The 25788-nt window shown below is 50.2% G+C and overlaps 2 protein-coding genes and 1 pseudogene across 2 annotated transcripts; all 3 read left to right on the top strand.

Moving 5' to 3' along the window:
- Window positions 1-347: 347 nt before the first annotated feature.
- LOC140914836 (olfactory receptor 52B2-like) lies at window positions 348-1308 on the top strand (annotated as a pseudogene).
- A 5535-nt stretch (window positions 1309-6843) lies between these two features.
- Window positions 6844-7803, top strand: LOC140905207 (olfactory receptor 52B2-like). The gene has a single exon (XM_073328039.1). The coding sequence runs from the start codon at window positions 6844-6846 to the stop codon at window positions 7801-7803; it is 960 nt and encodes a 319-aa protein (XP_073184140.1).
- Window positions 7804-23022: 15219 nt separating this feature from the next.
- Window positions 23023-23985, top strand: LOC140914794 (olfactory receptor 52B2-like). The gene has a single exon (XM_073353503.1). The coding sequence runs from the start codon at window positions 23023-23025 to the stop codon at window positions 23983-23985; it is 963 nt and encodes a 320-aa protein (XP_073209604.1).
- The last annotated feature ends 1803 nt before the right edge of the window (window positions 23986-25788 follow it).

The raw sequence follows: 25788 nt of genomic DNA, 5'->3' as shown, positions 1-25788 counted from the left end.
GTGGTTAATTTGGCTGCAGCCTCTCTTTTGTTGGTTCACATGCGGTGGCTGGTTAGAGAGCCTGCATGTCACTGCAGCTGCGTGTGCATCCTGATCTGCGTGTATCCTGGGGTAATGGTAAGACTGGGAGCAGGTCTGCAGTTTTTGACAGCAGCACAGTGTGAGAGGGAGCGCAGGCTGGTGGGTCAGAGGGCTCAATGAAACCCCAGTTCCAGGTGGCACCCCTGGGGGAACCCGTTACGCTGTCAACAAATGCACCCCAGGGCTAGCTGACACTTGAGTTCTCACTGATTGTTTCTTTTGCTGTTAGTTATTGGAAACTGAATAGAAGATCCAAGCAATGGTACATGATGCCAGCTGACAATCACACCTTTTTTGCCCCTGTGACCTACATCCTGACTGGCATCCCGGGTACGGAGGAGTCTCATGTCTGGATCGCCATCCCCTTCTGTCTGATGTACGTTACAACACTTTATGGGAACTTTCTCCTACTATTCATCATACTAACAGAACAAAGCCTCCATGAGCCCATGTATCTTTTCCTGTCCATGCTGGCCGCTGCTGATCTGCTGTTATCTTCCACCACAGTACCCAAGATGCTGGCTGTATTCTGGTTTAGAGCTAGGGAAATTTCTTTTGCTAGCTGCCTGACCCAGATGTTCTTCATCCATGCCAGTTTTATTGCAGAGTCGGCCATCCTGCTGGGCATGGCATTTGATCGGTACGTTGCCATCTGCGACCCCCTGAGATACACCACCAGGCTAACCAAGCTGGTGATTGGGAAGATAGGGCTGGCAATTGTCACAAGAAGTTTCTGTATCATTTTCCCTCTCATCTTTCTGGTGAAGCAGCTGAAGTTCTGCAAAACCAACCTCCTGCCTCACAACTATTGCGACTACATGGGCGTAGCCCGGCTGGCCTGTGATGACATCACAGTCAGTGTCTGGTATGGCGTAGCTGTGGCTATTTTAGCAATCGGTTTGGATGCTGTGCTCATTGCTTTGTCTTATGGGTTGATCCTCAGGGCCGTATTCCGGCTCCCCTCCAAGGACGCCCGGCTCAAGGCTCTCCGCACCTGCGGCTCCCATGTCTGTGTCATACTGATGTTCTACATACCGGGCTTTTTCTCCTTTTTTGCACATCGATTCGGGCACATCATCCCAGGTTATATTCTCATCCTACTGGCCAACCTCTATGTGCTCATTCCCCCCATGTTAAACCCCATCGTTTATGCGGTGACCACAAAAGAGATCCTGAAACAGGTGATCAATCTATTTTATCGATGCTGCAGCAGAAGCTTCTTGCTGAGCCCAAGGAGGCAACAGAAAATGCTTTGGGACTTGGAAATTAAAGCGAGGTTTTCATTGGAACTGTAGGGGAGTATTTACTATGTACTTACACTGTGTAACCTTGAAAGCTGGTCTCTCTCGTCAACAGAAGTCGGTTCCAAAGAAAGCTATTCCCTCCTCAACTTGTCTCTTGAATATCCTGGGACCGACCTGTCTATAACAACACAGCTCCCTTCCACAAAAGGCAGCCAGACTGAATGAGTCTCTGTTCTAAGATGAAGGGAAACAACAAACCAAGAAAGCACAAAGGTAAAATCAGCCTGTGAGAGAGCACGGTGTGTGCATCTCCTCTGTGACAAGCTGCATCTGAGCTGCACTCTTAGTGGCAACAGAAAGCAGCAGCCAAGGGGGCCATGACCTGGGACAGTGGGAAGTTCCCTGGACTGCACTTTGGGAGAGCGGGGCTCAGGGCTTGGTTCTCCCTCCAACCTGCTGTGTCACCGTGGGAGAGTTTCTTTCCTCCTTGGTTTCTTCACTGGCAAAGTGAGTACATTTTGGGGCCAGCATGGAAGTCAAGAGCAAGTCTCCTTAGGTAGGCAGCACAGGGATTGCATGGCGCTCCTCTGCCCAGCCCAGAACCCGAGCAGGGGTGGCTTTGACTGTGCTATCATGGGCCTCCTTGACCTGGAGATGCGCCCCAAGAAGACATGGCAAGGGCACCACTCCCCCCACACCCCACCCCACAGCAAACATGGTGATTCATAATGTTTAAGCCCAGAAGGAACCACACTCTGACCGCCTGTATAACACAGGCCCTAGAATTTTACCCATTCACCCCTTTATTGAACCCAGTAATTTATTTTTCATTACAGCACCTTCCACAAAGATATGTGAACTCCTAAATCCTTCTCAGGGTCACTGCTTTTTATGCACCTTTCAGTCCATTCGTCCAATCCATATATCTCTAACTTGGTGGCAAGAATACTGTGGGAGACCATATGAAAAGCTTGCAAACGTCAAGATATAAATCCACTGCTTTCCCCACATGCACAGAGCCACTTATCTCATCATAGAAGGCAATCAGGTTGGTGAGGCATGACTTGCCCTTGGTGAATCCATGTTGACTGTTCCTGATCACCTTCCTCTCCTCCGAGTGCTTCAAAATGGATTCCTTGAGGATCTGCTCCTTGATTTTGCTGGGGACTGAGGTGAGTCTGATCGGTCTGAAATTCCCCACGTTCTCTTTCTTCCATTTTTTGAAGATGGGCACAATATTTGCCTTTTTCTGATTGTCCGTCACCTCCCCCGATCTCCAGAAATTTTCAAAGATAATGGGCAATGGCTCTGCAATCACATCAGCCAACTCCCTCAGCACCCTTGGATGCATTAGATCTGGACCCATGAACTTGTGTATGTCCAGTTTTTCTAAATTGTCCTCAACCTCTTCTTTCAACACAAAGGGCTGCTCACCACCTCCCCATGCTGTGTTGCCCAGTGCAGCAGTCTGGGAGCTGACTTTGTCTGTGAAGACCACGACGAAAAAAGCACTGAGTTCTTCATCTTTTTCCATATCCTCTGTCACTATGCTGCCTCCTCCATTCAGTCTCCCTGACCGTCTTGGCTAACAGCTATTGATGGATTGATCCTCCATGGACTTATCTATTTCTTTTTTGTCCCAGTTATACATGTCTTGTTCTTTTTCGAATGCAGTTGTACTTTTGGCCATCACTACATCCCCTTGCAATGAGTTCCACAGGTTACATCTGCGTTGCATGAATAAATATGTCCTCTTCTTTGTCTTAAATCTGCTGCCTATCAATTTCATTGGGTAACCTCTGTTTTTTGTATATTGTGAGAAAGTAAATAATATTTCTCTATTCACTTTCTCCACACCAATCATAATTTTATAGACCGCTGTCATATCCCCCCGTAGAGGTCTTTTTTCTAAGCTGAACAGCCCAAGTCTTTTTAGGCCCAGTGGAAACACCCAAGGTGAGGAAGGAGTTTGTGGGGAAGCCAGAGGGCCCTGCACCCGACTCCACAGTCAGCTGTGACTCTCAGCCAGTGTGGAAAACAAAAGGTTTATTTGTCGAAGGAACAGAGTGTAGAACAGAACTTGTTAGCCCAAAGTCCGCGACTTTCAGCAAATCCACCTTGGGGAGACCGGTCTGGACACCCCAGACTTCCATCTCCTGAGTCCCTCACAGCAGACTGCACAGCTTCTAGCGGCCTGACCTCCGACACGCCCGTTGCTCCTCCTCCTGGTCTGTGTCCCCCTTCCCAGGCAAAGTGCCACCTGGTCTCATCCCCCTCCTGGCTTTCAGGTGACGAAGGGCACGGGCCATTCCTTACATGCAGGCAGCTGGAGCCACCTCCCCACGCCCCGAGGGCCTCAGCAATTGTCACACACCCTTATTCCCACCACCTCGTCATTGGTGAAGCACACAGGGAAACTGAGGCACACACAGTATTCATGCAAAACCGTAAGACTGAAATAGGCTCGCATGTAACATAATAAGGAGGAAAAACCCACTTTGTAACAGGTGTGTAATAGTTCTGAAGGGCCCTGTAGACCGATGTTCAAGACCTGTGATCCCTGACACACAGACAGCAATGGAGACAGAGTCAAACAGGCCGATGGCAGCCTTCTCTCCTGGCACCCTTTACTATTGCTGCCAATGAAGTCTGGACCAAAAAGACAAATTCTCTGACTCTGCCCTTCTCTGACACAAGCAATCAGGACAGCCCACCTGACCCAGAATCTCTAGGGGACATCACCCAGTGATAATCCGAGACGTGTAGGACTGGAAGGGACCTAAACGGGTCATCTAGTCCAGTCCCCTACACTCAAGGCAAACATTTTCCAAAATGGCTGCTGATTTAAAGATTTTCAGGTTTGGATGCAGGGGCACCAGAACGAGGCGGGCCAAGGTCCATGGCCCCATCACTTACAACAGTTGGAGGGCTAAGAACTCCCAGTGTTTACTGGCCAGAAAGGCAAGCGAGAGGGGGATGGGGTGGAGAGGAGTGAGTGGGGGGCAGAGGATTGGGGAGAAGGGAGGGGGTGGGGTATCAGTGGGAGGGGTGGCGTGAGGGTGGGATTTGAGGAGAACGGATGGGCTGGGGCTTCAGGGGGAGTGGCAGTGCAGGGTAGGGGTGCAGAGGAGGGGTGGTGTCAGTCCGGGGGTTCAGGTGAGGGGTGGTGCGAGGACGGGACATCAGGGGACGGGGCTGTGCCAGGGCGGGGTGCTTAGGGGAAGGGGCAGTGTAGGGTGGGGGCTCAGGGAGGAGGGGAAGGGCAAGTCAAGGCCTTGGGGAAAGGGGAGATGCGGTGGGGGGCAGGCCAAAGTTCAGGCACCGGTGCCCCCCCCCCACACGCACACTTTTTTGGAGATTCCGCCGCTCCTGTTTGGATGTTGAGCTTGAGCCATCCAGGGTCTGACTTTCCACAGCTGCTGAGCACCCGCCACTCCGGTGGCAGAGAGTGGGCGACACACTATGCCCTGGTGACTTACCTTCCACTCAAGTCCATAGAGCCACTGTCAATATCAATATCTGTTATTCCTTAACTATTGCCTGGACATGCCTTTTGCAATGGTTATGAAGCTTGAGACGTTGCAAGCTTTCTGCACAGCCGTCACGTGCTTCTCTTTATGGGTAAATATTGCATAAGACTTGTTTGTGGTGTCGCGTGTTTGTCAGGCCTGAGATGAGAGCTGTTTGAAAGAACAGGGAACTCTTTGCGAGGGGAGGAAAGGGTTAATTCTCTGCTGCTCTTCACCACCTGAGCCTGTCACAGAGGCCAGGTCCCTGGGGATCTGGGCTGGCTCTGAGTCGTCCCCGTCCGTCCCCCCCGGATTCACAGGGCAGCAGTATAAATATCCCTGTAGCTCAGCCCCGGTCAGTGCGGATTCCCTGCCGCCTGCAGCTCCCCGTTTGGGTCACAGACGGAGATTCCTCCTCCCCAGCTGGTGCCAGAGCCTGGTGAGTCCTTTGCATGGAAGGAATCAGTGAAGGGGCGAATGGAAACACATGAAAGCTATGTAATGTTTGAGCTGGGGTTAGATACAATGCGGGGGTAACCTCTGACTGCAGGGGCAGGATGGGAGCCGGGGCACTGAGATAACGCTCCTGTGACTGCGCTCAGGTTCAGTGTTAGGAAGAGGTCACCGGGTTACCCTGATCCACTCCCAAGGAAGTCACTGGGGTCTTGCTGTTGAACTCAGTGGGCTCTGGACTGGGCCGTTCTTGGTTATGTGACTGTGCAGAGTAAACCTCATTGGAAACCTACTCAGGCCCTGTATTATTCTGCACCCCAAATCCTGAAGCCTTCACTAATGCAAAACTTCCATTAAAATCAGTACAGACCTCAGGACTGGGTCCGTTCCACTTAGCAGAAGTTAGCTGGTTTCAAGCAGCAGAGCTGTGAATGTCCAAACTGTAGCACCCAGGAACAGCCAATTATAAGGTCTCTTTTGATGCTGATTGTGACGGGTTGCCCCCGGGTTGCCATCTGGACCTGGGGTACCACTGAGCCCGCTGCCCCACCCGCCTGGGCTGCCACTCACCCTGTACTGCTGTGACAAGGTGCAAAGCCCTCCAGCCTGCACCTTCACCAGCATTCACACAGGTAGAGACACACCCAGCTGCAATTACACGCAGGCTCTTTAACCACCAGCTTTCCAGGCTAGCACCCCAGAGCAGAACAATCCTGCCCTGGTCAAATCTGGCCAGTGTGTGTGTTTAATACCCGGTCGCCTCTCCCTCAATCTGAAGAGGACCTTGCACACTTGGGGTAACCAAGCAGAGATTTTCATCAAGCACTCTACTCAACGCTCACTGGTTTAGATTATAACAAAACAAGTTTATTAACTACAAAAGATAGATTTTGTGATTTAATATAAAGGTTAGGTTGCATTTTTGTTTATTTGCTAGGTAATCTGCTTTGATCTGTTTGCTTTCACTTATAATCACTTAAAATCTGTCTTTCGTTGTTAATAACATTGTTTTTGCTTTATCTAAACTAGTGAGTTGGAATGAAGTGCATGGGAAAATCATAGCTCGAGGGACAAAGGCTGTTGTATATTCCTTTACTCATTCAGGGAGGGGCAAATTCTATGAGCTTACACTGTACAGTTATCTGTGCAGAGTAAGATGGTAACATTTTGGGTTTATACTCCAGTGGGTGGTATGAATCTGGGAAGCTGGTGGTTAATTTGGCTGCAGCCTCTCTTTTGTTGGTTCACATGCGGTGGCTGGTTAGAGAGCCTGCATGTCACTGCAGCTGCGTGTGCATCCTGATCTGCGTGTATCCTGGGGTAATGGTAAGACTGGGAGCAGGTCTGCAGTTTTTGACAGCAGCACAGTGTGAGAGGGAGCGCAGGCTGGTGGGTCAGAGGGCTCAATGAAACCCCAGTTCCAGGTGGCACCCCTGGGGGAACCCGTTACGCTGTCAACAAATGCACCCCAGGGCTAGCTGACACTTGAGTTCTCACTGATTGTTTCTTTTGCTGTTAGTTATTGGAAACTGAATAGAAGATCCAAGCAATGGTAAATGATGCCAGCTGACAATCACACCTTTTTTGCCCCTGTGACCTACATCCTGACCGGTATCCCGGGTACGGAGCAGTCTCATGTCTGGATCGCCATCCCCTTCTGTCTGATGTACATTACAACACTTTGTGGGAACTCTCTCCTTCTATTCATCATACTAACAGAACGAAGCCTCCATGAGCCCATGTATCTATTCGCCTCCATGCTGGCCGCTGCTGATCTGCTGTTATCTACCACTGCAGTACCCAAGATGCTGGCTGTATTCTGGTTTAGAGCGGGGAAAATTTCTTTTGCTAACTGCCTGACCCAGATGTTCTTCATCCATGTTAGTTTTATTGCTGAGTCAGCCATCCTGCTGGCCATGGCGTTTGATCGGTACGTTGCCATCTGTGACCCCCTCAGATACACTGCTGTGCTAACCAAGTCTCTGATCGGGAAGATAGGGCTGGCAATTGTCACAAGAAGTTTCTGTATCATTTTCCCTCTCATCTTTCTGGTGAAGCAGCTGAAGTTCTGCAGAACCAACCTCCTGCCTCACACCTATTGTGAGCACATGGGTGTAGCCCGGCTGGCCTGTGACGATGTCACAGTCAACATCTGGTATGGCGTAGCCATAGCTATTTTAGCAATCGGTTTGGATGCTGTGCTCATTGCTATATCTTATGGGCTGATCCTCAGGGCCGTCTTCCGGCTCCCCTCCAAGGATGCCCGGCTCAAGGCTCTCCGCACCTGCGGCTCCCATGTCTGTGTCATACTGATGTTCTACACGCCGGCCTTTTTCTCCTTTTTTGCACACCAATTTGGGCACATCATCCCAGGTTATATTCTCATCCTACTGGCCAACCTCTACGTGCTCATTCCCCCCATGTTCAACCCCATCGTTTATGCGGTGACAACAAAAAAGGTTCTGAAATGGGTGATCAATGTGTGTCGTCAGTGTGCAGTCGGAGATTCCTGTTGAGCTATAGCAGGCAACAGAAATTACATTGGGACTTGGAAATTAAAGCCAGGTTTTCATTGGAACGACAGGGGTGTATTTACTATGTACTTACACTGTGTGAGGTCGAAAGCTGGTCTCTCTTGCCAACAGAATTTGGGTCCAATGAAAGATATCTCCACCCCCACTTTGTCTCTCTGATATCCTGGGACTGACAGGGCTACAACAGCACCGGTCACTTCCACAAAAGGCAGCCAGACTGAATGAGTCTCTGTTCTAAGATGAAGGGAAACAACAAACCAAGAAAGCACAAAGGTAAAATCAGCCTGTGAGAGAGCACGGTGTGTGCATCTCCTCTGTGACAAGCTGCATCTGAGCTGCACTCTTAGTGGCAACAGAAAGCAGCAGCCAAGGGGGACAGGCCATTCAGCCATGGGAAGTGCCCTGGACTGCACATTGGGACACAGGGGCTCTAGTGTTCATTCTGCCACTGACCTGCTGTGTCACCTTGGAGAGTTTCTTTCCTCCTTCGTTTCCTCATTGGCAAAGTGAGCACACACTTTGGGGCCTGCATGGAAGTCAGGAGCAAGTCTCCTCTACTCAGGGAGACAGTGCAGTGATTATATGGGCCTCCTGCACACAGCCCAGAACCCGAGCAGGGGTGGCTTTGAGTGTGCCATCGTGGGCCTCCTTGACCTGGAGATCCACCCTAATAGGAAATGGCTAGGGCAGCACACACCCCACACACCATCCCAGGGCAAACATGGTGATTCAGTGTTTAAGCAGGCCCTAGAATTTCAGCCAGTGACCTCTGTATTCAGCCCTATAACTTGTCTTTGGCTAAGGCACTCTCCACAAAGATATGTGATCTCCTGAATCCTTCTCAGGGTCACTGGTTTGCCGGCCTCCGTCCCCCATTCCGTAGCCAAGGCCTGTGTCCCACGGACCTTGTGTTTGGTACCTTACGGCACATTTTGCGTGGATGGGCCCTACTTACCCAGGCTGATCGCACTCTCTTCCCTACATAGGTGGCTTCATGGGGCTGACCGAGAGGGAGAGAGGTCAGGGGGTGCTGTGGCCTGGTGCAGTGGTTGAGGGACTCATCTGCACGTGCTCTCTGGTCCACCGACCGTGGGAGAGAGAGACAAAAATCTTGTGTGTGGTTAGCTGTGCCTTACCCCCTGCTAGTGGGATGTTTTGCCACTGAGGATAATGTGATGACTTCTCCTGGGGATTAGAGGCTTGTGTAACCACCTGCTAATGCACAAAAATGCTGCAGGAAAGTTTTTCTGCTTTTATTCCCACCTTCCATTCCTGGAGCTGTGCAGTAGAAATGTCTCTAAGAACATAAAAATGGCATATACTGTGTCAGACCAATGGTCCATCTCGCCCAGTGTCCTGCCTTCTGACAGTGACCAATGCCAGGTGCTTCAGGGGAGTGAGCAGAACAGGAAAATCACCAAGTGATCCATGCCCTGTCATCCCATCCCGGCTTCTGGCAGTCAGAGTTTTTGGGACACCAGCAGCATGGGGTTGAATCCTTGACCATCGTGGCTAATAGCCATTGATGGACCTATCCTCCTTAAACTTATGTAAGTCCTTTTCAATCCTTTTCCATCACAACATCCCCTGGCAATGAGTTCCACAGGTTAGCTCTGTGTTCCATAAAAAAAAATACTTTCTCTTTTTTGTATTAAATCTGCTGCCCTGGTTTGTGCAGTGTGTGAAAAAGTAAATCACATTTCTCTATTCACTTTCTCCACACCTTGGTTGTCTCTTTTCCAAGCTGAACAGTCCAAGTTTCTTTAGTCTCTCTTCATACGGAAGCTGTTCCATCCCCTTAATCATCTTTGTTGCTCTTCTCTGAACCTTTTCAAGTTACACTATATCCTTTTTGAGATGGGGCTACCAGAATTGGACATACTATTGAAGGTGTGAGCGTACCATGGATTTATATTGTGGCAGTATGATATTTTTCTATCCATTCCCTAATGGTTCTTAACCATCCATTAGCCTTTTTAACCACTCCTGTGCCTAGACCAGAATTTTTCAAAGAACTACTCATGTTGACTCCATGATGTCTTTGTTGGTAGTATCAGCTAATTTAGACCCCATCCTTATATATGTGTAGTTAGGATTATTTATTCCAGTGTGCACCATTTTGCACTTATCAATGCTGAATTTCATCGGCCGTTTCGTAGCCCAGTCATCCAGTTTTGTGAGATCCCTCTGTAACTGTTCACAGTCTGCTTTGGACTTAACTAGCTTGAATAATTTTGTATCCCCTGCTACCTTTGCCACTTCAGTTTTCCGGATCATTAAGGAATGTGTTGAACAGCACTGGTCTCAGGACAGATCCTTGGGGCGCCCCAGCATTTACCTCACTCCATTGTGAAAATGGACCATTTCCCCCCCTTTGTTTCCTATATTTTAATCAGTAACTGAACCACACGGGGGCCTTCCGTCTTATCCCAGGACAGCTTACTTTTCTAAACAGCCTTTGGTGAGGGACCTTGTCAAAGGCTTTCGGAAAGTCCAAGTGCACTATAGCTACTGGATCACCCTTCTCCACATTCTTGTTGATGCCCTAAAGAATTCTCTTAGCTTGGTGAGGCATGATTTCCCTTTACAAAATCTGTATTAACTCTTCTCCACATATTGTGTTTATCTTGTAAACCACCGGAGATATTTACTGCTAGCCGTCGCAGATGTGCCATAGGCCACTAGAGGCTGTTTCATTATCCCATCCCATCCATCAACTCATCCAGCTCACTTTGTGATGAGGAAATTTCTGGGAGGCAGAGTGGGCCTGAGGGGGGCTGATACCTCAGGATGGGGGATCACAGCTGGGGGCTGCCACCTCTGCGAGGGCGGAGCCAGGCTGCGGAGCGGAGGCAGGGCAGGAGCAGGTTTGCACCTCAATGAACTTGAAGTTCACAACCTGTTTAATTTTCCCCATTTTTCCTGCAGCTTTTGGTCGGGGGTTGGGGGCCCTCTGGCTTGGGAAGGAAAGAGGCAGGCAGAGAGTTTGTTACAGACCCCGTTACACACTGGCTCTAAGTTAGTTACCTCTTGTTCCCTCTGTACCTCACTAAAGGACAAGAGAAAATGGATCTTTCCTTCCTCCCTAGGTCAGTCCTGTAACCCCTGGGTAAAGGGTCTGCGTGGCAGGGAGATATAGATCCTGGATGACATCCACACAGGCTGTGAATTGGGCCTGGGACTCAGGAGATCTGGGTTCTATCCCTACACTCTACCAACAGGCTGCTAGAGAACCTTGGGCAAATCACTTTGCCGCCCTGTGCCTCAGTCTCCCCATTTGTAAAATGGAAATAATGATACTGCTGTGCTTTGAGACGCCCCAGTGAAACAGCTCAAAATTATTATTATTTAATCTTGTTTCTAATGGGGCCCAACGGCCTGTGCCAGACACCTCTGAAACAGAGATCCCTGCCCCGAGGAGCTTACAAACTAGGCTAGACATCGCACCAAGGCAGAGGAGAATCTAACCCAGGGAGCTGGCCCGGTGCTGGCTTCACATCCCTGTTATTCCCAGATTCATTAATTCCAAGGCCAGAAGGGATCATTGTGCTCATCCAGTCTGATCCCCTCCATCGCACAGGCTGGAGGCCTGCCTCCAAATAATTCCCAGAGCAGAACTTTTAGAAAAACATCCCATCTTGATATGAACAATCGTCAGTGATGAAGAATCCACCACAACCCTTGTCAATTATTCCAATGGTTAATTTCCCTCTCTATTAGAAATCTACAATTTATTCCCAGTCTCAATGTGTCAAGCTTCCACTTCCAGCCAGTAGATCATGTGAGACCTTTCTCGGCTAGACTGAAGAGCCCATTGTTAAACGTTTGTTCCCTGTGTAGATATTTACACACTGTGATCAGACTTAACTTTTTCTTTGTAAAACTGAACAGATTGGGCTCTTTGATCCTCTCACTATCAGGCAGGGTTTCTAATCCTTTAGTCATTCCCGTGGCTCCTCTCTGAGCCCTCTCCAATGGATCAGCATTTCTCTTGGGTCTGTCCATTTCGGGGAGCAGGGAGGTAGGGGCTGTCAAGGCCATTGCTGCTCACAAAGATGTCATCGGTGATGTCACAGTCGGCCCAGCTGGGGGGCAGTGCCAGGAACCCCTGCAGAAGCAGGAGGGGCAGGAGGGAGCTGGTGCCCTGGGAGTGGAGAAGTGGGGGCTGGTATGCATGATTTGGGCCTGGATTCTGGCATTACGCAGGGCAGGGGGAGGTCGGTTCCCTTCTCCTCCTTCCCCACCCGTAGATCGGTGATCATGAGAGCAAGAACAATACTACGAACAACACCACAGTGAAGCAAACCCAGACCCCACTGCTCTCCGGCTCTCCTTGGCTCTCCCTGAGCCTCACCAAGCATGGTGGACAGCGGAGAGATCACCATCGCCTGCCCAGTCACCGCCGCCAACCCCCGCATCATCCGAGTCACGAGGGAAACCCCCCTGGTGAGGGAGGAGTTTGTGGGGAAGCCAGAGGGCCCTGCACCCCGACTCCGCAGTTAGCCGTGACTCTCAGCCAGCATGGAGAACAGAAGGTTTATTTGTCAAAGGAATAGAGTGTGGAACAGAACTTGTTAACACAAAATCCGTGACTTTCAGCAAATCCATCTTGGGGGTACCCCTGGCCGGACACCCTAGACTCCCCTGTCTCTGGGTCCCCCTAAGCAGACTGCCCAGTTTCCAGCGGCCCAAACTCCAACACGCCCATTGCTCCTTCCCCTGGTCTTTGTCTCGCTTCCCAGGCAAAGTGTCACCTGATTGCATCCCCCTATGAAGGGTTCAGTAACAGAGACCCCTTCTGGTTCTGGTGGGACCCAGCTGAGAGTGCCAATTCAGGACAAATTGCTTACAGCAGGGCAGTTACAGCCCAAGGGTGGGGTTTCTATGCACACCGGGGCAAACACAACCAGCCAAACAGAGAAGACTTCGGTCTCACCCCACTGGCTAACCACAAGTCACACAAGCAATTCCCTTTCACACTCCAGTTTCCCAGTATCACCACCAGGGCCACTTGTTATGGGGACAAATGGTTATGAAAACCAATACCCCAGTAAAAGAACAAAGGTTCTCTTGATCCCAAAGGACCAAGCCCCAGACCCAGGTCAATATACAAGTCAGATCTGACCCACAAATCATGCTGTTACCAAACCTTTAGAATCTAAAATCTAAAGGTTTATTCATAAAAGGAAAAAGATAGAGATGAGAGCTAGAATGGGCTCAATGGAATCAATGACACACAGCAACGGCCAACTTCTTGGTTCAGGCTTGCAGCAGTGATGGAATAAACGGTAGGTTCAAATCAAGTCTCTGGAGAACATCCCCAGCTGGGATGGTTCTCTAAGTCCTTTGTTCAGAGCTTCAGTGTAGCCAAGTCCCTCCAGAGGTAAGAAGCAGAACTGAAGACCAGATGGAGGAGCTGCAGCAGGTTTTTACAGTCTCTTGCCATGTGGCCTCTCTTTCTGTGTCCCTAAGACAAGCTGTCCATCCCATGGCCTGGAAAAACCACAGAGTTCTGTCCATAGGCAGGTCCCTGCATCCCTGGCTGAGTCACAAGGCCTTCTCTCAAAGAGTCAAATGTATCACTGATGGTCCTTAATCGGCCACCCAGCAGGCTAGGCAGAGCTGACACCAGCTTGTCTGAGGTGTCACCCAGAAGCGTAGCAGAAGTTTGAAATACAGACAGTACAGATCCAATATTCATAACTTCAACTACAAAAATGGTACATACAGATAGACAGCATCATCATAATGAGCAAACCACAACCTTGTCTTAGACACCTCATTTGACCCCCTTTATATAAGATTTGGTGCCACTACAGGACCTTGCTTGCAACAATGATCTATATGGTCCCAGTTCAAGTCAATAACGTCACAGCTGACGTACGAAAATTACCTCTGAGCCCGTTTTCCCTGCCAGCTTGGGACTCCAGAACACTGCCTTGTTAAGCCAGACACACTAGCCTGCTGCAACACAGACCCAGGTCTGGGCCACGCCCCCAAAGCTGCAGACTTCATCCAAAAACAGCACAGCAGATTACCTCTGTAGCACCCAGACACCCAGCTCCCAATGGGATCAAAACCCCAAACAAATCCGTTTTATTCTGTATAAAACTGATACAGGGTAAACTCATAAACTGTCCACCCTCTGTAACACTGATAGAGAGATATGCTAAGCTGTTTGCTCCCCCAGCCTTCTCGATAAAAGCGTGGTGTAGACAAGCCTTTATTCTCCTAACTCCAGACACAGAAATAATACATGCGAACAAATAGGATGAACACACTCAGGTGATTATAAGTTTGTAATGATACCTTACAAGAGATCCTTTTCATACATCATATTCCAGTTACATCATATTCACATTTATAAGCATATTTTCATAAAGCATATGGAGTGCAATATCACACCCCCTCCTGGGTCTCAGGAGACGAAGGGCACTGGCCATCACTCATGTGCAGGCAGCTGGAGCCACCACACCTGGCCCCGAGGGCCTCAGCAAAAGTCACACACCCTTATTCCCACCACCTAGTCATTGGTGCAGTACACAGGGAAACTGAGGCACACACAGTGTTCATGCAAAACCGTAAGCCTCAAATAGGCTTGCACACAACATAGTAAGTAGGAAAAATCCACTTTGTCACAGGTGTGTACTGGCGCCTAAGGGCCCTGTAGACTGATGTTCAAGACCTGAGGTCCCTGACACCGAGACAGTAATGGAGATAAACAGGCCGATGGCAGCCTTTTCTCTTGGCACCCTTTACTATTGGTGCCAATCAAGTTTGGACCGAGAAGACAAATTCTCTGACTCTGCCCCTCGCTGACACAAGCAATCAGGACAGCCCACCTGACCCGGAATGCCTAGGGGACATCACCCAGTGATAATCCGAGATGTGTAGGACTGGAAGGGACCTAAACAGGTCTTCTAGCCCAGCCCCTACACTCAAAGCAAACATTTTCCAAAGTGGCTGATGATTTTAAGGGTTTCCTGTTGGGATGCACACCAGAACGATGGGGGCCAAGGTCCAGGGCCCTGTCACTTTTAAAAGTTGGAGGGCTAAGTCCTCCCAAGGTTTACCAGCCAGAAGGGCGAGTGACAGGGGGAGGGGGTGGAGAGGACTGAGTGGGGCCAGTGGCAGGGCTGGCTCTGGGGTTTTTGTCGCCCTAAATTCCGAGAGCGCAACTGCCCAAGCGAAAAAAAAAAAAAAGAAAGAAAAGGGTGGCCGAAAAGCCCCCCCTGGAATTCTGCCGCCCCGAGCACGTGCCTTCCTGGTGCCGAGAGCCGGTCCTGGGCAGTGGAGAGCAAGGGCTCAGGGGAAGGAGTGGTGCAGGTCAGGGTTTGGGGAGGAGGGGTGGGATGGGGCACGAGGGAGAGGGGAGGTGCAGGGCGGGGAGGAGGGGTGGTGTGGGGCAAGTCGGGGCCTTGGGGAAAGGGGCGGTGCGGGGGGGGCAGGCCACAGTTCAGGCACCACTACCCCCCCCCCACCACACACACTTTTTTGGAGCTTCCGCCGCACCCCTTTGGGTGCTGAGCTTGAGTCATCCAGGGACTGGCTTTTCACAGCGCCTGAGCACCCGCCACTCCGGTGCAGAGAGTGGGCACTGCGAGTGCTCCGCACCGCTTGAAATCTTGGCTGAGGTGTGTCCCAGGCTGGGGGCTGCAGCAGGCCAACTTTGCACCTTGGTAGAGGGACACGGGAACCACCAGACTGGATCCTTGTTGCGTCCATCTAGCCCAGCAGCCTGTCTCCAACAGGGGCCAGCACCAGGTGCTTCAGAAGCAGCTGTGAGAATCTCTCATGAGGGGGAGACGGGATAATCTTCCCCTCACACCCTGCGTCCCATCCTTAGCTCTAACAGAGATTGGCTTAAAGCCTGAGCCATGGGGGTCACTCTCCCTTCCAAAATGTGTGTTGTCATTAACGCTGGTAACTCTGGGTATTTCTGATACCCAGATAAATGTCCAATCCCTTTTTGAATCTTGCAAAGGTCTTGGCCTCAACAAAATCCTGCAGCACTGAGTTCCACAGTTGGATTACGTCTTTTGTGGGAAAGTATTTCCTTGTATGGGTTTTTATTTACCACCTTTTACTTTCCTTGTATGTTCCTTGTTCTACTGTAATGAGAGGAAGAGTAGCTCCCGATTTCCCCTCTCTCTACCACCTACCATCTTACGTCTACACATAGAGTCAGACAAGGGAGGGGAGGTCATATCTTTTATTGGACCAACTTCTACTGGGACAGCGACAAGCTTTCGAGCTACATGGGGGGTGGGGGCACTTTTGAGCTATATGGGGGGTGGCTTTCGAACTACATGGGGGCCCTACATGGGGGGGCCTACATGAGGGGGGCTTTCAAGCTATATGAGAGGGGGCTCAGTGTCACAAGGTCTTTTCTAAACAATGTACAAAAGGAGAAATGATCAGCTCAAACAAATTGGAAGAGGAAAGGGTTAATTCTCTGCTGCTGTTCACCACCTGAGCCAGTCTCCAAGGCCAGGTCCCTGGGGCTCTGGGCTGGCTCTGAGCCCCCCGCTGGGATTCACAGGGCAGCAGTATAAATATCCCTGTACCAAAGCCCTGGTCAGTGCAGATTCCCCGCCGCTTTCAGCTCCCTGACCGGGTCACAGACAGAGATTCCTCCTCCCCAGCTGGGGCTGGAGCCTGGTGAGTCCTTTGCCTGGAATGAATCCGTGAAGGGGCGAATAGAAACGCATGAAAGCTATGAAATGTCTGAGCTGGGGTTGGATAGCATGGGGGATGTGTAATTCTGTCTGCAGGGGCAGGATGGGAGCCGGGGCACAGAGATAACGCTCCTGTGACTGCTCTGTAGTTCGGTGTTAGGAAGAGGTCACTGGGTTACCCTGATCCACTCCCACGGGAGTCCCTGGGGGTCTTGCTGTTGAACTCAGTGGGCTCTGGACTGGGCCGTTCTTGGTTATGTGACTGTGCAGAGTAAACCTCATTGGAAGCCTACTCAGGCCCTGTGATATTCTACACCCCAAATCCCGAGGCCGTCACTCTCATTAAGGCCATAAGGACCCCAGGGCTGGGTCCGTTCCGCTTGGCAGAAATTAGCTGGTTTCAAGGAGCCTGGCGGCGAATGTCCGAACTAAAGAACTCAGGCACAACCGACTCTAAGGGCTGCTTTGATACCCGTGTTCCACCGACTTCGGGTGACCACATCTCCCTACGCTGAATGCGGGACAGCTGGTCAAATTACTTGTCTTCAAGCGAGTTCCACATCAATCCGTCAGAACTATGCAGTAGAAATGTTCAAATTAACATCAAATAGACTGAGTCCCCATTAAAAAAAGTACAGCATCGTTGGATTCCTTTCATTTACCTTCTTCTCTTTAAGTTTTAGGGTCCACGCAGGAAGGGGTGACACCCCCCCCCAATGCCCCCCATCCCCACGGGGAGACCTGACACACACACTCCTGTACACCTCTCTCACAGAGGGGCGGTGACCGAGCAACCGACCTGACCCTCCCTGTCCGGCCCGTTTCACCCTCCATGCCTGGCTGGGACCCCTGGATGGACCTGCCTCTCCTGGTACCTCGCGCCATGTCTTCCCAAGGCAACATGTGGGGGGACACAAGGTCACATACCCCGATGTGAGGATGTGAGGCAGCAGGGAGGGGGGAGTGCTGACCTGGGAATGTGCCCTGGGGATGGGAGACCTGAGAGCCTGTGACCTGAGCCAGGAGGGGGACGGGGAGGTAACACCTCTGCGGAGGAATGTGAAGACAGGCTGCAGCAGGGAACCTGCTGGGGGGGTTTAGTTTCAGTTTGGGGCTGGGTGGAGGAACACAGGGAACCCCAGGGCTGGGGTCTAAGCTCCCTGCTCCCCCAGAAGGACTTGACTGAGGGGTCCTGGGGGTACCCACAAGCTCTGTTTTGGACTGTGTTCCTGTTGTCCAATAAACCTTCTGTTTTACTGGCTGGCTGAGAGTCTCAGTGAATCCCAGGAAGAGGGGTGCAGGGCCTGGACTCCCCCACACTCCGTGACACCCCCCCACAGGCAGATTTCTGCCAGGGTTCACACCAGTATCTGGCCAGCAGCAGCCTTTCAGCACAGTGCAGGAGGGAAGGGACAGGAGCTGCTTCCAGCCACAGGAGAGTAGGAAGCGGTAGAAGGGATAAGAACATAAGATCGGCCATAATGGGTCAGACCAAAGGTCCATCTAGACCAGTACCCTGTCTACCGACAGTGGCCACTGCCAGGAGCCCCAGAGGGAGTGAACAGAACAGGGAATCATCAAGTGATCCATCCCCTGTCGCTCATTCCCAGCTTCTGGCAAACAGAGGCTAGGGACACCATCCCTGCCCATCCTGGCTAATAGCCCTTGATGGACTGATCCTCCATGAAATTATCTAGTGCTTTTTTGATCCCTGTTACAGTGTTGGCCTTCTCAACATCCTCTGGCAAGGAGTTCCACAGGTTGACTGTGCCTTGTGTGAAGAAATACTTCCTTTTGTTGATTTTAAACTTGCTGCCTATTAATTTAATTGGGTGACCCCTAGTTCTTGTGTTATGAGAAGGAGTAAATAGCACTTCCTTACTTACTTTCTCCACACCAGTAAAGATTTTATAGACCTCTATCATATCCCCCCTAAGTCGTCTCTTTCCCAAGGTGAAAAGTGCCAGTCTTATTAATCTCTCCTCATTTGGAAGCCGTTCCATCCCCCTCATCATTTTGTTGCTCTTTTCTGTACCTTTTCCAATTGCAATATATCTTTTTTGAGATGGGGCGACCACATCTGCACACAGGATTCAAGATGTGGGCGTACCATGGATTGATATAGCGGCAATAGGATATTTTCTGTCTTGCTATCTATCCCTTTCTTAATGATTCCCAATATTCTGTTTGCTTTTTTGATGGCCGCTGCACACTGAGTGGATGTTTTCTGAGAATTAGCCACCGTGATGCCGAGATCTGTTTCTTGAATAGTAACAGCAAATTTAGACCCCATCATTTTATAGATATACTTGAGATTATGTTTTCCAATACGCAGTACTTTGCATTTATCAACATTGAATTTCTTCTGCCATTTTCTTTTCCAGTGGCCCAGGTTTGAGAGATCCCTTTGTAGCTCTTCGCAGTCTATCTAGGACTTACCTATCTTGAGTAGTTTTGTATCATCTGCAAATTTCGCCACCTCACTGTTTACCCCTTTTTCCAAATCATTTATGAATCTGTTGAATCAGACTGGTCCCCGAATAGACCCCTGGGGGACACAACTATTTCCCTCTCTGCATCCTGAAAACTGACCATTTTTTCCTGCCCTTTGTTTCCTATCTTTTAACCAGTTACCAATCCATGAGAGCACCTTCCCTCTTATCCCATGGCAGCTTTCTTTGCTTAAGAGCCTTTGGTGAGGGACCTTGTCAAAGGCTTTCTGAAAATCTAAGTACAATCTATCCACTGGATCCCCTTTGTCCACATGCTTGTTGACCCCCTCAAATAATTCTCGCAGATTGGTGAGGCGTGATTTCCCTTTATAGAAACCATGTTGACTCTTCCCCAACAAATTATGTTCATCTATGTGTCTGACAATACGGTTCTTTACTATAATTTCAACCAGTTTGCCTGGTACTGAAGTCAGGTTTACCGGCCTGTAATTGCCGGGATCACCTCTGGAGCCCTTTTTTAAACATAGGGGTCACATTAGCGATCCTCCAGGCATTTGGTGCAGAAGCTAATTTAAATGATAGGTTACAGGCTACAGTTAGTAGTTCTGCAATTTCACATTTCAGTTCCTTCAGAACTCTTGGGTGAATCCCATCTGGTCCTGGAGACTTATTACTGTTTAGTTTATCAATTTGTTCCAAAACCTCCTCTAATGACACCTCAATCTGGGATAGTTCCTCAGATTTGTCATCTACAATGAATGGTTCAGGTTTGTGCATCTCCCTCACATCCTCAGCCATGAAGATGACCTGGCTCGTGTCTTTGCAGAGCTCATCTTTTCTCTTTGACAGCTGCCCTCTCCCCCTAACTCCCACACCCCCTGCATTCCCTTGGGTGGAAGCAGCTTCTTCCTTCCTACCTGCCCAGTATCAAAAGGCATCTAAACCCTCAAGGCTGCTGCTGGCCACCGATGTAACCAAGCTGCCTCCTGTCTGCCAGCTGCAGCACGAGCAAGAAGGGGTTAAACCCTAAGACTGCATTGTGCATCAGGACCCTGGGAACCTGACTGCAGGGGCTTCAGCAAACCAGGGCAGAGAGGTGGCTGAGCAGGGGAGGGTGCCTAGGGGACAGAGCAGCCCAGCACCCCTAGGGGCAGGATCCAGGGCGGGGAGTTCGAGCGTGAAGATGTTGCTAAGCCCAGCCCGGGGCAGCATGGGGAGGAAGGAGCCTGATGGCCAGGCTGCTAATGAGGGGCTGGTTCTCCACACAGTGCTGGGGGGGATATGGAGGATCAGTGGGGCTGGGGGGGGGGTGAAGGGGCAAAGCAGGGAGAGGACATGGGGTTTAGCCAGCACATAGCGGGGTCTGAGCTGAGGGACCAGCATGGGGAGCAACTGGTCCCATGTGCTGCATCTTCGCCCTGCCACCAGCCTTGCACACCCACCTGCATCGTTGGGCAATAGACCCCACCCCCCGACTCACCGCAGGAAGGCAGGCATGTGGGAAGCAGGGATCTGGCCAGCAGCAGGACCTGCTGGTATGGATTGGGGGAGATAGAAAATTCAGGACAATATGCCTGTTTGAAGAAAAAGTCAGGACACCTGCAGGAGGGCTTAAATACAGGACTGTCCCTTTAAAAACGGGACATCTGGTTTCCCTGCGCCGACTGCAGCTGCAGTTCTCCGGAGCAGAGCTACCAGCGCGGCTAGGCTTAAAATGCTGCCCCTGCGCAGCTGCACCGCTGTGGTGCGTTAGCGGAGACGCTCTGTGTGACGAAGCAGGACTGTTCTTAATGTTTTCTCTGAATAGTGTGGGGGTGCCTCAGTTTCCCCTGGGCAGTTCTTAAGTCTGTAGGGGGTGGGGTAAGGGTGTATGATCATTGCAGAGCCCTAGAGGGCAGGTGTGTGCAGGGGTCTGGACACAGAGAATGGCCGACACCCTGTTTCCTGGCCACTGATGGCCTGGGCCCTTCCCCCCTGCAAGGTAAGAGCTAAAGGGTTGGAGAACAAAGGAATCAGGTGACCTCCTGGCCCGGGAAAGGGACAAAGCCCAGAGGAGGAGGGGCTGGAGAGAGTTTCAGTTTGGGGCTGGCCGGGGACAAGGAGTGAAGGGCAGACGTGGTTGTTTGGCTCACTGCCCCCCAGAACGGACCCAGCTGAGGGGTCTGGTTCTCTGCACCTACAAGCTCTGTTTTAGATCATGTTCCTATCGTCTAATAAACCTTCTGTTTTACTGGCTGGCTGAGAGTCACGTCTGACTGTGGAGTTGCGGGGCAGGACCCTCTGGCTTCCCCAGGACCCTGCCTGAGTGGACTCACTGTGGGAAGCGCAGGGAGGGGCAGAGGATGCTGAATGCGCCGAGGTCAGACCCAGGAAGGTGGAGCCGGGGGAGCTGTGTGTCCTGCAGACAGGCTGCTCCCCGAGAGGAGACTCCCCCAGAGTCCTGACTGGCTTCATGGGGAGCAGTCCCAGAGCATCGCCCGGGGACTCCGTGACACTCTGCGCTGATGCAGGAGAGCTCTCCCGGCAGCATAGTTAATCCTTCTCCCCCAGATGTGGTAGCCATGTCTACATAGGGGGTCAGGTTGGTATATCTATGTCACTCACAGGTGTGGACTTTTCACCCCCCGGGGCAACGTGGTTATCCCGATATAGGTCTGTAGTGCAGACTAGAGCTTAATTGAGATTGGCTTCACATACTCAGGACCAAATCCTGAAAAAAATTGCAACTATACTCAGGTGAGTATTTTCATAAATGTCAATGGGAGTTGCTCGTGAATGAGTTTACTTGTCTACTTGAGGGTTGGTTGGGTCAAGATGTCAGCGCCAGTAGGATCCAGCAGGAGGATTGTGGATGAAAGAGGTTCTGCTCTCACACCATGACTAACCGGGTGTGACTCCTCAGTAATGAGTGTGAAACTGGGGTAAGTGCCAGAAGAACCAGTCCTGTGGCTGCTTTAACTCACTTTCACAGTCACCGCTTGAGCCCTGACAGCGACTGTAGCAAACATGCGGAGAGATTCTGCTGTGGACAGCAACACCAGGAGGGCGCGCCCTGCTTCACCTGGGGCCAGAACCATCCAAACCATCGTCCCTCTTCTGGAATGGAGATATTACGTCACAGGGGCAGTACGTAACTTGTCGTGGGTCACCAGTGTGGTAAAATGTTCGGCTGTGTGTGTCTGTGTTCTCGCTGTGTCTTGTCCCAGCTCTGCGCAGACAGCTGGCCTAGCAGACCTCGAGCGAACAACCCAATGACCACAAGATCCCTTAAGGTACGAAAGCACCCAGCCAGGTTTATTGTCGATGAAGCATGTTACGACTATCCCACGGACCCTACCGGACCACTAAGGCACGTCTGCCTGTTAGAATGAACCAGCTCAGTGAACAGCGGGACTTTCCATTCCTCCCTAGGCTAGACAGAGACACTCCCTTTGAGGCTCCATTTCATACATCAATACAAACAAGATACATATTGCTCCTCTAATGTAGTTAATTGACATGCTCTGACATAGCCGGTTACCACTGATCACCTTGTACATCTCTACCCATCACACTGTCATCCTGACCTTATCTTTAGGATGGGTCACCATGTTCCTCTTATCTTTAGGGGATGTGTTGGTATCAAGATGTTCTTGTACCACTCTTCTGGAATGTGCTTGAGTGAGTGCCCTCTGCCCAGCACCCCTTAGAAATGTGTGGCTTTGAAATGTCAGCCCTGTGCTTGCCAGATTCTGTGAGCAGGGCCTGCCTCTAGCTCACAGCCTAATTTTCCTTTATATCAAAAAAGTTTTGACCATTACTTTAGCCCAGGCCTCAGGCCTCATACTAGGCCTCTAATACAAGGGCTTATGTCTCAGACTCTCTTCCTACTACAGTTCCACAGTACGAGAGTGTTTCTGGATTTACGTTCACGCATGACAGGCAGTTGTCACACAACAAAGTTTTTGATGGTATCTGTGATTCTCTCAACAAATGCATTCCAGTCCTAGCTGACACTCCAGTTCTCACTGATTTTCTCTTTTGCTGTTAGTTACTGGAAACTGAATAGAAGATCCAAGTGTTGATACGTGATGCTAGCTGACAATCACACCATTTTTGACCCTGTAACTTACATCCTGACCGGCATCCCGGGTACGGAGGAGTCTCATGTCTGGATCGGCATCCCCTTCTGTCTGATGTATGTTATGACACTTTGTGGGAACTCTCTCATACTATTCATCATACTAACAGAACAAAGCCTCCATGAGCCAATGTATCTATTCGTCTCCATGCTGGCCGCTGCTGATCTGCTGTTATCTACCACGACAGTGCCCAAGATGCTGGCTGTATTCTGGTTTAGAGCAGGGGAAATTACTTTGGCTGGCTGTCTGACCCAGATGTTTTTCATCCATGTCAGTTTTATTGCCGAGTCGGCCATCCTGTTGGCCATGGCGTTTGATCGGTACGTTGCCATCTGCGACCCCCTGAGATACACCAGCGTGCTAACCAAGTCTGTGATTGGGAAGATGGGGCTGGCGGTTATCACAAGAAGTTTCTGTATCATTTTCCCTCTCATCTTGCTCACGAAGCAGCTGAAGTTCTGCAGAACCAACCTCCTGCCTCACACCTATTGTGAGCATATGATCTTAGCCCGACTGGCCTGCGACAACATCAAAATCCACGTCTGGTATGGCGTAGCTGTGGCTATTTTGGTAATTGGTTTGGATATTGTGCTCATTGCTGTATCTTATGGTTTGATCCTCAGGGCTGTCTTCAGGTTCCCCTCCAAGGATGCCCGGCTCAAGGCTCTCCGCACCTGTGGCTCCCACATCTGTGTCATACTGATGTTCTACGTGCCGGCTGTTTTCTCCTCTTTAGCACACCAGTTTGGGCACATCATCCCAGGTTATATTGTAAACCTACTGGCCAACCTTTACGTGCTCATTCCCCCCATGTTAAACCCCATTGTGTATGGGGTTACAACAAAAGAGATCCTGAAACGGGTGATCAACGTCTTTTATCTCTGCTGGAGCAGAAGCTCCTTGCTGAACTAAAGAAGACAACAGAAAATGCTTTGGGACTTGGAAATTAAAGCCAGGTTTTCATTTGAACTATAGGGGTGTTTTTACTATGTACTTAAACTGTATAAGCTGGAAAGCTGGTCTCTCTTGCCAACAGAATTTGGTCCAATGAAAGATATCTCCTCCCCCACTTTGTGTCTCTAACATTCTGGGACTGGCATGGCTACAATAGCATTGCGCAAAACCAGAAAAAAACACCCAGACCAAGTGAATCTTGTTCTAAGTTGAAGGAAAACAGCAAAACAAGAAAGAACAAAGGTAAACATAAGTATGAGAGAGAGCACAGTGTGTGCATCTCCTGTCTGACAAGCTGCATCTGAGCTGGACTCTTAATGGCAACAGAAAGCAGCAGCCAAAGGGGCCAAGCCATGGGACAGTGGGAAGTGCACTGGGCTGCACGTTGGTAGAGAGGGATTCTAGTCTTGGTTCTGCCACCATCCTGCTATGTCACCTTGGGAGAGTTTCTTTCCTCCTCCAACTCCTAAATCCTTCTCAGGGTCACAGTTTTGCAGGCCTCAGTCCCCAATTCCATAGCCAAGGACTGTGTCCCACGGACCTTGCTTTGGCTGCCTTATGGCACATTTTGCATGGATGGGCCCGGCTTCCCCAGGCTGATCTCACTCTTCCCTACACGGGTGGTGGGGGTGGCTGGGTGGGAGAGAGGTGAGGGGGTGCTGTGGCCTTGTGCAGTGGGTGAGGGGTTCATTTGCACGTGCTCTCTGGTTCCCCCGACTGTGGGAGAGAGAGAGAGGGAATAGAATTGTGTGTGTGCGATTAGCTGTTTCTTACCCTGTGCTAAAGGAATGTTTTGCCACTGAGGATAACATGCTGACTCCTCCTGGGGCTTGGAGACTTGTTCGACCTTCTGCTAACATCACACAGCATCCAGCAAAAATGCTGTGGGAATCTATTTTCCTTTTATTCTCACCTTCCATCCCTGCAGCTGTTGAGAAGAAATGTCTCATAAGAACGGTATATACTGGGCCAGGCCAAAGGTCCACCTAGCCCCGTATCCTGTCTTCCAACAGTGGCCAGTGCCAGGTGTTTCAGGGGGATGAACAGAACAGGACAATCTTCAAGTGATCCAGCCCCCCTCATCCTATCCTGGTTTCTGGTGGTCAGAGGTTTTGGAACACCAACAGCATGGGGTTGAATCCTTGACCATCGTGGTTTATAGCCAAAAATGGACATAATTTATCTAATTTATCTAATTAATTTTTAATCCTTTGGCCATCACAACATACCCTGGCAATGAGTTTCACAGGTTAGCTCTGTGTTCTATGAAAAAATACTTCCTCTTGTTTGTTTTAAATCTGCTGCCTATTAATTTCGTCAGGTAACCCCTGGTTTTTGCATTCTGTGTATAAGTAAATAACATTTCTTTATTCACTTTCTCCACAACAGTCATGATTTTATAGACCTCTGTCATATCCCCTCTCCATTGTCTCTTTTCTAAGCTGAATGGCCCAAGTCTTTTTAGTGTCTCCTCATATGGAAGCCGTTCAATACCCATAATCATTTTTGTTGCCCTTCTCTGAACCTTTTCAAGTTACACTATGTCCTTTTTGAGATGGGGCTACCAGAACTGGATGCACTATTGAAGGTGAGGCCAGACCATGGATTTATACACTGGCCATATGATATTTTCTATCCATTTCCTAATGGTTCTTAACAGTCCATTAGCCTTTTGACCACTGCTGTGCCTAGAGCAGAAGTTTTCAGAGAACTGTCCACGGTGACGCTACAATCTCTTTATTGGGTGGTAACAACTAATTT

The sequence above is a fragment of the Lepidochelys kempii genome, chromosome 1 (assembly GCF_965140265.1).
Source record: "Lepidochelys kempii isolate rLepKem1 chromosome 1, rLepKem1.hap2, whole genome shotgun sequence".
In the NCBI taxonomy this organism is placed as follows: Eukaryota; Metazoa; Chordata; order Testudines; family Cheloniidae; genus Lepidochelys; species Lepidochelys kempii.
This window is presented reverse-complemented; position numbering and strand designations above follow the sequence as displayed.